Genomic DNA, 12,751 nt, shown 5'->3' with positions numbered 1-12,751 from the left:
CAAAGCTGTCGTGTACAGTCGACTACAAAGAGATGTATCCACTTTTTCACCTTGTTACAATGCAATAAGGTGGAAAAATAGATACATCTCTTTGTAGTCGACAGTGGACATCGATTCAAAAAATTGACATCGACCTCCTCCCACCCCATGTCTAGCACCCTGAGCTCCTGCTGATCACAAACACTTGGAGTTTTGACATTAGGTCTTTGCGGACAAACCAGGTCTCACACCCGTACAGTAATACGGCCTTTACATTGGAATTGAAAATCCTCAGTTTAGTTCTTCTAGTCGGGGTCGGGGAGCTCCACACCGGTTTAAGCTGACCGAAAGCGGCTCGGGCTTTGTTTATTCGAGATTCGATGTCAGCTTCAGTTCCTCCACTCTGGTCAACGATACTGCTCAGGTAGCAAAAGCTGGTCACTTTTTCGATTGGGTTCCCTTTGATTAGCATTGGAGTTGAATCGGTAGTATTTTGGCGCATTTCCTTTGTCTTGCGGTAGTTAATGCGCAGACCTTCCTTTTCAGCCTCTTCTGCTAGTTCTTCTGCCTTGTTCTGGAGTTGCTCACGCGTGGTTGCTATAAGGCAAAGGTCATCTGCGAAGTCGATATCTTCTAGGTCCTTTTCAGATGTCCAAGGTAAACCTCTTTGTCCTCTGCTAGTGACCCTGCACATCACGTCGTCGAGCACCATTAAAAAGAGCAGAGGGGAAAGCAAACAACCTTGTTTGACGCCTGCCGTGACACTTATACTCTCGGTGAGTTTACCCTTGTGAAGCACTCTACAGGATGATCCATGCAATTCAGCACTAGTACTCTCAGTAAAATCATCTAATAGTACATTTGTTGTTATTTTCAGGTCCCAACCCGGTGTCAAACGTGGCGGCGTTAGTGGACACACGCAACATGACACTTGAATGGCCGGTGCCCGCGGGCCGCGTGGAGCGGTACGCGCTCCGCTGGTGGCCGCGCCCCGACGAGGTAGGTGGAGCACATCTCAAACATTCATCTCATTGCTTCTTCTTTTCTTATGCGCACTGCCAGTGGAACTCCTTGCCGGCGGCTATATTTCCGAGCTCACATAACCCAGCGACCTTCAAAACAAGGGTGAACGGGCATCTTCTGGGCGAGCTCACTCCATCGTAGGCCACGTCTTTGCCTTTGGCTAGTCTGTGGTCAAGAGTAAGCCGAAAATTTAAAAAAATGACTTGAATGAATGGAAAATAAAAATAACTTAAAAACACAATATTCGAGCCAAAATATGTGTAAAAGTACGAATTAGTAGGTACAGTATACTTTGAAAAAAATCATCATCCGATGGTGATCATCCTCCTTGCGTTATCCCGGCATTGGCCACGGCCCATGGGAGCCTGGGGTCCGCTTTGACAACTAATCCCAAGATTTGGCGTAAGCACTAGTTTTACGAAAGCGACTGCCATCTGACCTTCCAACCCGAAGAGTAACTAGGCCTTATTGGAATTAGTCCAGTTTCCTCACGATTTTTTCCTTCACCGAAAAGCGACTGGCAAATGTCAAATGTCATTTCGCACATAAGTTCAGAAAAACTCATTGGTACGAGCCGGGTTCGAACGCGCGACCTCCGGATCGAAAGTCGCACGCCCTTACCGCTAGGCCACCAGTATTTAAAATATTTGCAATTATATTGAATTTTGTAGTAATTTTATGTCACAATGTAAATTGACTCGTTTCTGTATAACCTCAGGTCCCCGACGCAACGCCAGCCGCGCGCAACTTGACGGCCGAGGCGGGCGTGAAGACGGTCAGGGCGCTACTGGACGCGCTGGAGCCGGGCGTGGGCTACACGCTCACCGTGCACGCCGTGTCCTACAACCTGACCAGCGACCTCTTCACTATGGAAACGAGGACCCGTGAGTCACATCCACTCTTAACTTGACGACCGAAATGCAGAATAAAAATTGATTACAATTTGAAGACTATTATTTGACAGTTATAAAACTCACAAAAGGGTCGCTTACGCTCAGTGAGAATAAGATAAGAACAACCTTCAAGGCTAGCACATAATTGACAACATTTCATATTTTTGAGTACTACTTTTTAGGGTTCCGTAGTCAACTAGGAACCCTTATAGTTTCGCCATGTCTGTCTGTCCGTCCGTCCGTCCGTCCGTCCGTCCGCGGATAATCTCAGTAACCGTTAGCACTAGAAAGATGAAATTTGGTACCAATATGTATATCAATCACGCCGACAAAGTGCAAAAATAAAAAATGGAAAAAAATGTTTTATTAGGGTACCCCCCTACATGTAAAGTGGGGGCTGATATTTTTTTTCATTCCAACCCCAACGTGTGATATGTTGTTGGATAGGTATTTAAAAATGAATAAGGGTTTCCTAAGATCGTTTTTTGATAATATTAATATTTTCGGAAATAATCGCTCCTAAAGGAAAAAAAAGTGCGTCCCCCCCCCCTCTAACTTTTGAACCATATGTTTAAAAAATATGAAAAAAATCACAAAAGTAGAACTTTATAAAGACTTTATAGGAAAATTGTTTTGAACTTGATAGGTTCAGTAGTTTTTGAGAAAAATACGAATAACTACGGAATCCTACACTGAGCGTGGCCCGACACGCTCTTGGCCGGTTTTATTGTTTGGTTTGAAAGAAGTCAATACTAAAAGATACACGTATTTTTTTATTTTTCCAAAAACTGCTATTTTAATGAGAAAATCCCTTCTTATTACTACGTCGAGCAGAAAGAGCGTAAGTTACAAACGTCAAGACACAGCTTCGTGACGTCACATGTGTTGTTTCATACACCTAAGAAAACGACAAAATCATTTCTAAAAAAAATAGTTTTAACTGTCAGCTCAAACCACGCTCAAACAGTCTGGTATGTCTAACTGTCATGTGTCACTGTCAGCCTTAGTGAATGACTACGAACCATAGACTAAGCCATGAAATTTTTAATATCTTTGCTACGAACTGTGATAAGTGTCACTGTCAAACTCAAGTGACATCCCAACTGAAATATTTTTTGTTATAGTGGTAGCTCTAAATCAGCTATTTGACGTCACTTCCCCTTTAAACTATTTTTAAGATTTTTTATACTAAAAATACGGAAAAAAAATCAAAAAAATCATTTATGTTATCTACAAGCGTATATCTCGAAATGGTTTTCGATTTAGGGACATTGAAAATTTTGAAACGTTGTCAATTGTCGCGAGAGTATGACGCCGCGTCTTATCCCGCGTTGACATACTCTCGCGCCAATCATGTACTAACAGCAGGCGTTAAATATAGAATTACCTATAAAACTGTACAATGTTTGCAGGTCCTTTGATCCAGTCTGAGATGACAATCGTGAACGAGCCCGAGGCTGAAGTCAACAACGACACGCTGCCTGCTATTAGAGTGAGTATTTGTTGGAAATATGGACGCCTAGACCTTTATGCAGAGCAATCCTCTTTATCGCACTGGTTGCTAGCATAGTGTTGACAGTGTTGTTTACATTCTTCTGTCATTACCGTTTGTCACTCGCGTTTTATACCTAAAGTTATTTCCACTTAATATAGTTTATAATTGCTTTATAAAGCCTTGTTTTATTCCTTCAGGTTATGGGCCGTCCCATTCCTGCCGTTTAAAAGTTATTTTTGCGTTCCGATCAGTAAAAAGTGAAAGTAAAAATGTCGCGTGTATAACTTCCAGTTAGTTACCGTGCCCGCGATTATTTCTATTTTTCAGCTATTTCAGGGTGAATTAGCACTGTAGACATGTCGAACAGTAATTCTATGATGTCGATTGAAAAGCTTACTGGCAGAGAAAATTGGGCTAGTTGGAGTTTTGCTGTGAAAGCGTATTTACAGCATGAAGACTTGTATCAGTACATAGAAACGACTCCGGATCCCTCCGAATCAAAGTCAGTCAGGCAAGATGTTAAGGCGAAGTCAAAATTGATATTACTGGTAGACCCGATACTCTATGTGCATATTCAAGATGCTAAAAGCGCAAAACAGGTTTGGGATAATTTAACGAAGGCTTTTGAGGATAGTGGATTAACTCGGAAGGTGGGTTTATTAACTTATTAATACTAATTTAGAAAACAGTTCCTCCGTAGAAGAGTATGTCAACAAAATAATGACAGCGGCACACAAATTAAGGAACATAAAATTTGAGGTTGACGATGAATGGCTAGGTACCTTAATGCTGGCAGGCTTACCTGACATGTATCAGCCAATGATAATGGGTTTAGAGAGTTCTGGTATGAAGATTAGTGCTGACTTGGTAAAAAATAAATTATTACAAGAAGTTAAGGCGACGACATCGTCAGACACTACCGCACTTTATACAAACACTAAAGGTCAACCTAGATATAACCCTCAGAAGTTTAGAAAGGGTCCGAGATGCTTTTCTTGCAATCGCTATGGACATCTCAGCAGAAATTGTCAAAATAAAAAAACAAATGGAGAGAAGAGCACCGGGTATGTAGCGGCATTTTCAGCATTTTCAGCCGCCTTGACCGATGACTCCGAACACTGGTATGTTGACAGTGGAGCTTCAGTTCACCTTACAATGCGAAAGGATTGGCTCACAAATATAACATCGCCTTCTGTAACGAATATAACAATAGCCAACGACCAAGCATTAAATATTGAGTGCATGGGTATTGTATACGTCGAAGTAAAGGTGAATGGCAATATTGAGACTATACAGGTGAAAAATGTTCATTATGCTCCTGACCTGAAAACAAATTTGCTCTCTGTCAGTGAGATAGTTAAAAATGATTGCAGACTAGATTTTCACAAACAAGGCTGTGACATATATAACGAGAAGAAACTATTAGTCGCAAGGGCAAAGTTAGTCAACAGAACATACCAGTTAATTACGAATGAAAATAATCAATCCAAAGGAATGATGGCAAAGACAATAACTGATGATGATCCTTTTTTGTGGCACCAGAGAATGTGTCATTTGAATTTTTCAAGCGTTAATAAAATACCGGAATGTACTGAAGGAGTAAAGTTGACACCGAGTAAGAGCGATACAACTTGCGTAACATGTCTTGAAGGCAAGCAGACACGACGACCGTTTCCTAACGAGGGCTCCCGGGCAACCAGTTTGCTAGAGCTTGTGCATAGTGACGTCTGTGGGCCGATGAAGCATGATTCTTTGGGAGGAGCAAGGTACTATGTCACCTTTATCGATGATTTTTCTCGGAGAGTACATGTATATTTTATTAAACATAAAAGCGAAGTATTTCAAAAGTTTGTGGAATTCAAGAATAGAGTTGAAAATGAGTTAAACGCAAAAATAAAAATCCTGAGAAGCGACTGCGGGACCGAATATAAAAATAAAATTTTTGAAACTTTTTTGAAGAAACACGGTATTCTGCACCAAACTTCTAATCCTTACACTCCTGAAAATAACGGTCTCAGCGAAAGGATGAATAGAACCTTGACAGAACGCGCAAAATGTATAATTTTAAATGCGAAATTACAGGACACATTTTGGGCTGAAGCGGTTGCCACCTCAGCGTACATAGTGAACCGCTCACCGTCTCGCGTTCTATCCTACAAGACCCCGCATGAAATATGGACTGGAAAGAAACCTAATTTAAATCATTTGAGGATTTTTGGTTGTCATGCGATGGTGCATATACCCAAAGAAAAGAGGACGAAGCTCGAACCAAAGTCACGTAAATTAATTTTTGTTGGATATAGCGACTGTACCAAGGGCTACCGCTTCATAGACCCTGAAAGCAAAAAAGCTATTATCAGTAGAGATGTTGTGTTCCTGGAGGCTTCGGTTGAGCGAAACAAAGTTGATGATGTACCTGAAAAACAAGAAAATGTTAGTAAAAATGTGACAGTAACTAAAAAACATGAAGATTGTAATGAAATGAGAGAAAATAAGACTGTAAACTTACCTTTATTTGAAGATAAACCGACTTGTTCAAATACTGAAGATCAGGCAATAGAAGCGCAGGATGACTCGCAAAGACCTTCCACGTCAGATGAATCTGACCAGTTTGATACGGGCCATGATGAAACATATTTGCCAGATGAAACATTTTTGCCTGATGAAACATGTCATTCTTCACCGCAGCCTGTGATGAACTTAAGACCACTTCCACACCGAATGGAGAGGAGAGGAGATAATGAAACTGACCATGTACCTACCTCTCTCATGTGTATGAGTGGAGAGTCTCCGATGAGTTTTTTAAACAGTGACCCGTTGAGCTTACAAGAAGCTCTTCGTAGTGACAAGGCTGATGAGTGGAAGAAAGCTGTGAACGAAGAATACCAGTCTTTGTTAGAAAACAATACATGGACACTTGTCAACTTACCAGATGGCAAATCTGCTATTCCATGTAAATGGGTGTATAAGACGAAGTTAGATGCCAATGGAATGGTATCACGCTACAAAGCTAGACTTGTAATAAAAGGTTACAAACAAGTTAAGGGTATTGATTACCATGAAGTGTATGCCCCTGTGGTCCGATATGGTTCAATAAGATATTTGATGGCTTTAGCTGCAAAATATGGACTTACAATACATCTAATGGATGCGGTCACGGCTTTTCTACGAGGACAAATAGATGAAGATATTTATATCTGTTTACCTCCTGGCTATGAAGATCAAAATAAAGTTTGTAAATTGAACAAATCCATATACGGATTTAAACAAGCTAGCGGGCAATTGAATAAAATGGTGTTAACCTTTATAGTGAACTCACTGAGACGATACAACAGTCAGCCTACCACAGAACATTGGATGGAGCTAAAACGTGTCATGGGTCTCAAAGGAACAATTAATATGAAACATAAGAGGAATTTGAGATGCGAGATGATTTCCGACTGCGATTCAGACTGGGCAAACAGTGTTGAAGATCGGAGATCTTGCACCGGTAATATATTTTTATTTCAGGTTGGTCCAATGAACTCAAAGAAGATAGCTAGCCGACAAGTGGCCGTTAAGTATAAAAACTCTGGAGACATGATTGCCGATATACTGACGAAGGGTCTCCAACGAACGAGGCATGAATATTTTTCTGCGGCCCCGGGCTTAGCTCCAAAGCGTCTGCGTCCAGGAGAGGATGTTGGAAATATGGACGCCTAGACCTTTATGCAGAGCAATCCTCTTTATCGCACTGGTTGCTAGCATAGTGTTGACAGTGTTGTTTACATTCTTCTGTCATTACCGTTTGTCACTCGCGTTTTATACCTAAAGTTATTTCCACTTAATATAGTTTATAATTGCTTTATAAAGCCTTGTTTTATTCCTTCAGTATTATACTTCAAAAAAAAAAAAGTCTAAAGTAGACACCGTAATGGCTCAGCCACGACAATGGTCTAAGCGCGACACATATTTAAAGTCACTAACAGGTCGAAAACGATCTTCGTTGACATTTTGCTGGGACATCAGTCTTCCGCGACCACCAGTGCAACCTGGCCGAAACGTTGGAAAAAAGGTAAAATAATGTTATTTGATAGCGTTCGACCTGTTAGTGACTTTAAATATGTGTACAGTCAACCAATTGGACCCTAGGCCACTGTAGAACTATGTCATAGTGACGTTATAAATCAGATTGTAAGAAATCTCTTACTGCTTGTCATTTTGACATGGTTGTAGAGTGGTCTACTGATGATTTCTGAGCTCATATTTTATTACAGGTGCTGTACACACTGACGCCAGCGACGGCGTCCCGCTTCGACTCATATCGCTTCCGTCTGGAGGGCGGTCCCGGCGAGGCGCAGGAGCAGACGCGCTCCGCCACCGCGCCCGCCGCGCGGGTCGAGTTCGCGCGCCTCGTGCCCGGCCGCCTGTACAACGTCACCATGTGGACCGTGTCCGGCAACGTGACCTCACACCCCGTGCAGCGCCCGGTACGTTACACGTTGCCTGTAGAATGTTAGTGACGTCAGTGTAGATTGTGTTCATGCAAGTGACCTCACACCCCGTGCCGCGCCCGGTACGTTACACGTTGCTTGTAGAATGTTAGTGACGTCACAGTGTAGATTGTGTTCATGCAAGTGACGTCACACCCCGTGCAGCGCCCGGTACGTCACACAGAGGAGCACACGTTAGAGAGGAGCAGACGTAGCACCGTGTAGATTGGGTTCATGAACGTGACGTTACACCCCGTGCAGCGTCCGGTACGTTACACACAGGAGCAGACGTTTAACATCACCTGTAGGACGACAGTGACGTCACAGTGTGGATTGTGTTCATGAACGTGACGTTACACCCCGTGCAGCGCCCGGTACGTCACACGGAGGAGCATACGTTAGAGAGGAGCAGACGTAGCACCGTGTAGATTGTGTTCATGAACGTGACGTCACACCGCGTGCAGCGCCCGGTACGTTACGCGCAGGAGCACACGTTCTGCGTCATCTGTAGAACGTCAGTGACGTCACCGTGTAGATTGTGTTCATGAACGTAACGTCACACCCCGTGCAGCGCCCGGTACGTTACGCGCAGGAGCACACGTTCTGCGTCATCTGTAGAATGTCAGTGACGTCACCGTGTAGATTGTGTTCATGAACGTAACGTCACACCCCGTGCAGCGCCCGGTACGTCACACACGTGTAACGTACCACACGTTGCCTGTAGAATGTTAGTGACGTCAGTGTAGATTGTGTTCATGCAAGTGACCTCACACCCCGTGCAGCGCCCGGTACGTTACACGTTGCTTGTAGAATGTTAGAACGTGACGTTACACCCCGTGCAGCGCCCGGTACGTTACACACAGGAGCAGACGTTTAACGTCACCTGTAGGACGACAGTGACGTCACAGTGTGGATTGTGTTCATGAACGTGACGTCACACCCCGTGCAGCGCCCGGTACGTTACACGCAGGAGCACACGTTAGAGAGGAGCAGACGTAGCACCGTGTAGATTGTGTTCATGAACGTGACGTCACACCGCGTGCAGCGCCCGGTACGTTACGCGCAGGAGCACACGTTCTGCGTCATCTGTAGAACGTCAGTGACGTCACCGTGTAGATTGTGTTCATGAACGTAACGTCACACCCCGTGCAGCGCCCGGTACGTCACACAGAGGAGCACACGTTAGAGAGGAGCAGACGTAGCAACGTGTAGATTGTGTTCATAAACGTCACATCACACCCCGTGCAGCGCCCGGTACGTTACACGCAGATGAAGACGTTCGACGTCACCTGTAGAACGACAGTGACTTCACCATGTGGATTGTGTCCATGAACTTGACGTCACACCCCATGTAGCACTCGGTAGTACCTTACCGCTCGTTTCTTTTCATCGGATCTGCAGGATATAATTCTAGAACGAACAGTCGTGCACCAGGGTGCTTAGCTTGGATACGAATAGCTTACTTTCCGCAGCGATCAAAATACCAATGTCACTGTCGCATTAATATGAAAACTTGACGAATGACATCTTGCAACAAACACAAGATTTACAACATTCATACAGCAAGCCACATCTTTTTTGTATTCCCAATAACCTAATTTTCGCTTTTACAGACACGTCTCTACCCGCGTCCAGTGGCCTTCCTGAAGCAGCTCGAAGTGGGCGCCCGCAACGTAACCCTAACCTGGCCTGAGCCCCCCGGAGACTACACGGACTTCGAACTGCAGTACCTCACCGCCGAGGACACGCTCGAGGCGCGCTCGACAGCCGCCACCGTGTACACCGTGCAGGGCCTGCAGCCGCACACCAACTACGTGTTCACCATCGAGGTACGGTCCCAGCTCCACGTGGCCCGGGACACGAGGAGCTGCAGCACTGACCGAGGACACGCTCGAGGCGCGCCCCACACCCGGCACTGTGGCACTGACATCTCATGCCTAATACGACGTCTTTAAATAATTTGGGTAACAATAGACATATATTTACAGGGATATAGACCGTCACGTCCTCGCATCATGATCACGGGTAAACTGAAGATGCCAAAGTCGCGTAGACCGCGCTCCAATTTCTCATTCGTTCGCGTCTTTCTACTGACGTAACCGGCTCGCCAAAGTATATCTGTGTCATTTTAAACCATGAAGCCATAACGCTAGTGAACACTAATAATCAGTAGAAGACTTGCGAATTTTTCCCAAACAAAATCTTTTTAAAATGCTCTTTGTTTTCCTTCTAAATAGTTTGCGTATTCAAGTAAATATGTATCGTGTCGGCCAGGTGCGGTCGGGCACGCCGGCGACGCTGGTGACGCGCTCGGCCGGGCTGTCCGTGCAGCTCGCCACGCGCCAGGCGCCGCCGCCCGCGCCGCGCGCCTTCCACCCCACCGACGCCAAGCCCAGCCAGCTCACCTTCTCCTGGGAGCTGCCGGCCAACCAGGCCAATGGCGTGTTGGAGAAGTTCGTCATCGAGTACTCCCCGCAGAATCAGCCGGAGAAAAATACTACCAACCAGCCGGAGAAAAATACTACCATTACATTCCCACCCGAAGGTAAAGCTCCAAGTTATTCGCAAATAGATAAACCGACATAGACAGAGACCATTCGTTGACACGTCCCATCGATGCTAAGACAGTCCACATTTCCCTAGATGCTGCCACATTTCCCTAGGTTACTCGTAGCAATGTACCGCTAAAAACTGAAGACGGAACAAAGTTGCTGACCAGCAAGCAAGACGTATTAAATCGGTGGGGAGAGCACTTCAACATCCTGCTTAATGTCGATCGTGCTGCGGATATGCAGTATATATACTCCATTGCGACGCTTCCTACCGATTCCAAGCTGGATGAGCCACTGACGTTGAAAGAGGTTGTTACTGCAGTACAGCAGCAGAAAAATAGAAAGGCTGTAGGCATCGACAACTTACCCGGAGAACTGCTGAAGTATGGGGGGCAGGAGCTGCATGAGACTCTTTGGATATTATTTAAACGGATGTGGGAGCAGGAACGAATCCCTAATGAATTTCGGATATCCCGCATCAGTTCCTTATACAAAAATAAAGGCGATCGATCAGACTGCAATTCCTACAGGGGCATCTCTCTCCTAACTTCTCCGGGTAAAGTCTTTGCCCGCATACTGCTGAATCGCCTTTTGCCTTTATCAGAAAACATATTGCCGGAGACACAGTTTGGCTTCCGACCCGATCGAGGTACCTGCGAAGCAATTTTCTCAATACGCCAGCTTCAAGAGAAGAGTAGAGAGCAAGGTCAGCCACTTTTCCTTTGCTTTGTTGACCTTGAAAAAGCTTTCGACAGCGTGCCTCGTGAAGCCTTGTGGATAGTGCTAGCGAAACAGGGGTGTACGGCTAAGTTTGTCAGGCTCATTAGACTTCTGCACGACGGCATGCAGTGCTGTGTCAGCGTAAAGGGCGAAAATTCTGAGTACTTTGGTGTCACTTGTGGTGTTAAGCAGGGATGTGTTCTGGCGCCAACTCTTTTCGCTCTTTACTTTGCTGTTGTCGTCAGAGATGCCTTACAAACGTTAGCGGATGGCATCCGTATTCGTTTTCGCACTGATGGCAGTGTGTTTAATCTAGCACGACTGAAAGCACGCACGAAAATATCTCAAGCCACTATTACGGAGATAATGTATGCAGACGATCTTTGCTTCGTGGCGGAATCCCCGGAAAGTCTACAAACGCTTATGACGAGTCTCAACGAGTCATGTCAGCGATTCGGCCTTAAAATTAGTGTCAAGAAAACCGAAATCATGGGGTTGGAGTCTTTAGCGCCCGCTGACATCAGGCTCGGCGATGACTCTCTTAAGCAAGTAGACAGATTCAGATACCTGGGGAGCACAATAACATCCAAGTGCCACCTTGACGACGAAATTAACAGCAGAATTGGAGCGGCTGCCGTTGCCTTTGGCAAACTGCGCGTCAAGGTGTTCCGATCACACGATATTAAGCTCCAGACAAAGATCTCTGTATACATGGCAGTAGTTCTGCCCAGTCTCCTGTATGCCTCTGAAACATGGTGTCTTTACCGAAAACACATTCGTACATTGGATAGGTTTCACCTTAAATGCCTGCGTGACATTATGAACATCTCTTGGTCCGATCGTGTCAGGAACACCGCAGTACTACGCCGTGCTAATGTCAGCGGCATTGAAGCCTATCTGATGCGACGACAGTTGCGATGGTGTGGTCATGTCTCCCGTATGTCTAATGACAGAGTTGCTAAGCGCATCTTCTACTCAGAGTTGCAAAGTGGCAAGCGGAAACAGGGCGGCCAACTTTTGCGCTACAAAGATGTGCTTAAGCGCCACATGCGGAGATGTGACATTGAACCATCGCACTGGGAGACTTCGGCACAAGATCGGCCGAAATGGAGGCATACAGTGAGAACAAAAGTGCAAACCTTCGAAGAACAGAGACGAGTGGAACTTGACGCCAAGCGCGACGAGATAAAGGCCCGACCACCTGCAGCCATCAACTATAATTTCATCGGAGGGGTGCTGACATGCAGTGAGTGTGGTCGTACATTTACTGCAAAAATAGGCTACGTCAGCCACCTGAGAGCTCACGACCGTCGCTCTCAATAATAAACCAATACCCAGTCGCTGAGGCCGAAACCGGTCGGGACAGGATGATGATGATGATGATGAGATGCTGCCAACCGATCAGGCCAACGGCTCGCTCGAGACTGTGTTATAGATAGGTACAGTCAACCAATTGGAACCCTAGGCCACTGTAGAACTATGTCATAGTGACGATATAAATCAGATTGTAAGAAATCTCTTCCTGCTTGTCATTTTGACATGGTTTTAGAGTAGGGTTCTAATCGGTTGACTGTATCTTTCTAAATCGAACATAGTGGCGTGCTCTCGTGTCGGAGG

The 12,751-nt window shown here is 45.2% G+C and overlaps 1 protein-coding gene across 1 annotated transcript in view; it reads left to right on the top strand.

Annotated features, from left to right (window-relative positions):
• LOC125228947 (tyrosine-protein phosphatase 10D-like) overlaps positions 1–12,751 on the top strand; it is a 105,046-nt gene that overhangs the window by 54,606 nt on the left and 37,689 nt on the right. Inside the window, 6 exon segments of the mRNA XM_048133669.1 lie at positions 857–978; positions 1,721–1,886; positions 3,308–3,387; positions 7,647–7,859; positions 9,476–9,691; positions 10,137–10,407. Coding sequence (XP_047989626.1) covers positions 857–978; positions 1,721–1,886; positions 3,308–3,387; positions 7,647–7,859; positions 9,476–9,691; positions 10,137–10,407 — 1,068 coding nt within the window.

The sequence above is a fragment of the Leguminivora glycinivorella genome, chromosome 8 (assembly GCF_023078275.1).
Source record: "Leguminivora glycinivorella isolate SPB_JAAS2020 chromosome 8, LegGlyc_1.1, whole genome shotgun sequence".
NCBI lineage: Eukaryota > Metazoa > Arthropoda > Insecta > Lepidoptera > Tortricidae > Leguminivora > Leguminivora glycinivorella.
This window is presented reverse-complemented; position numbering and strand designations above follow the sequence as displayed.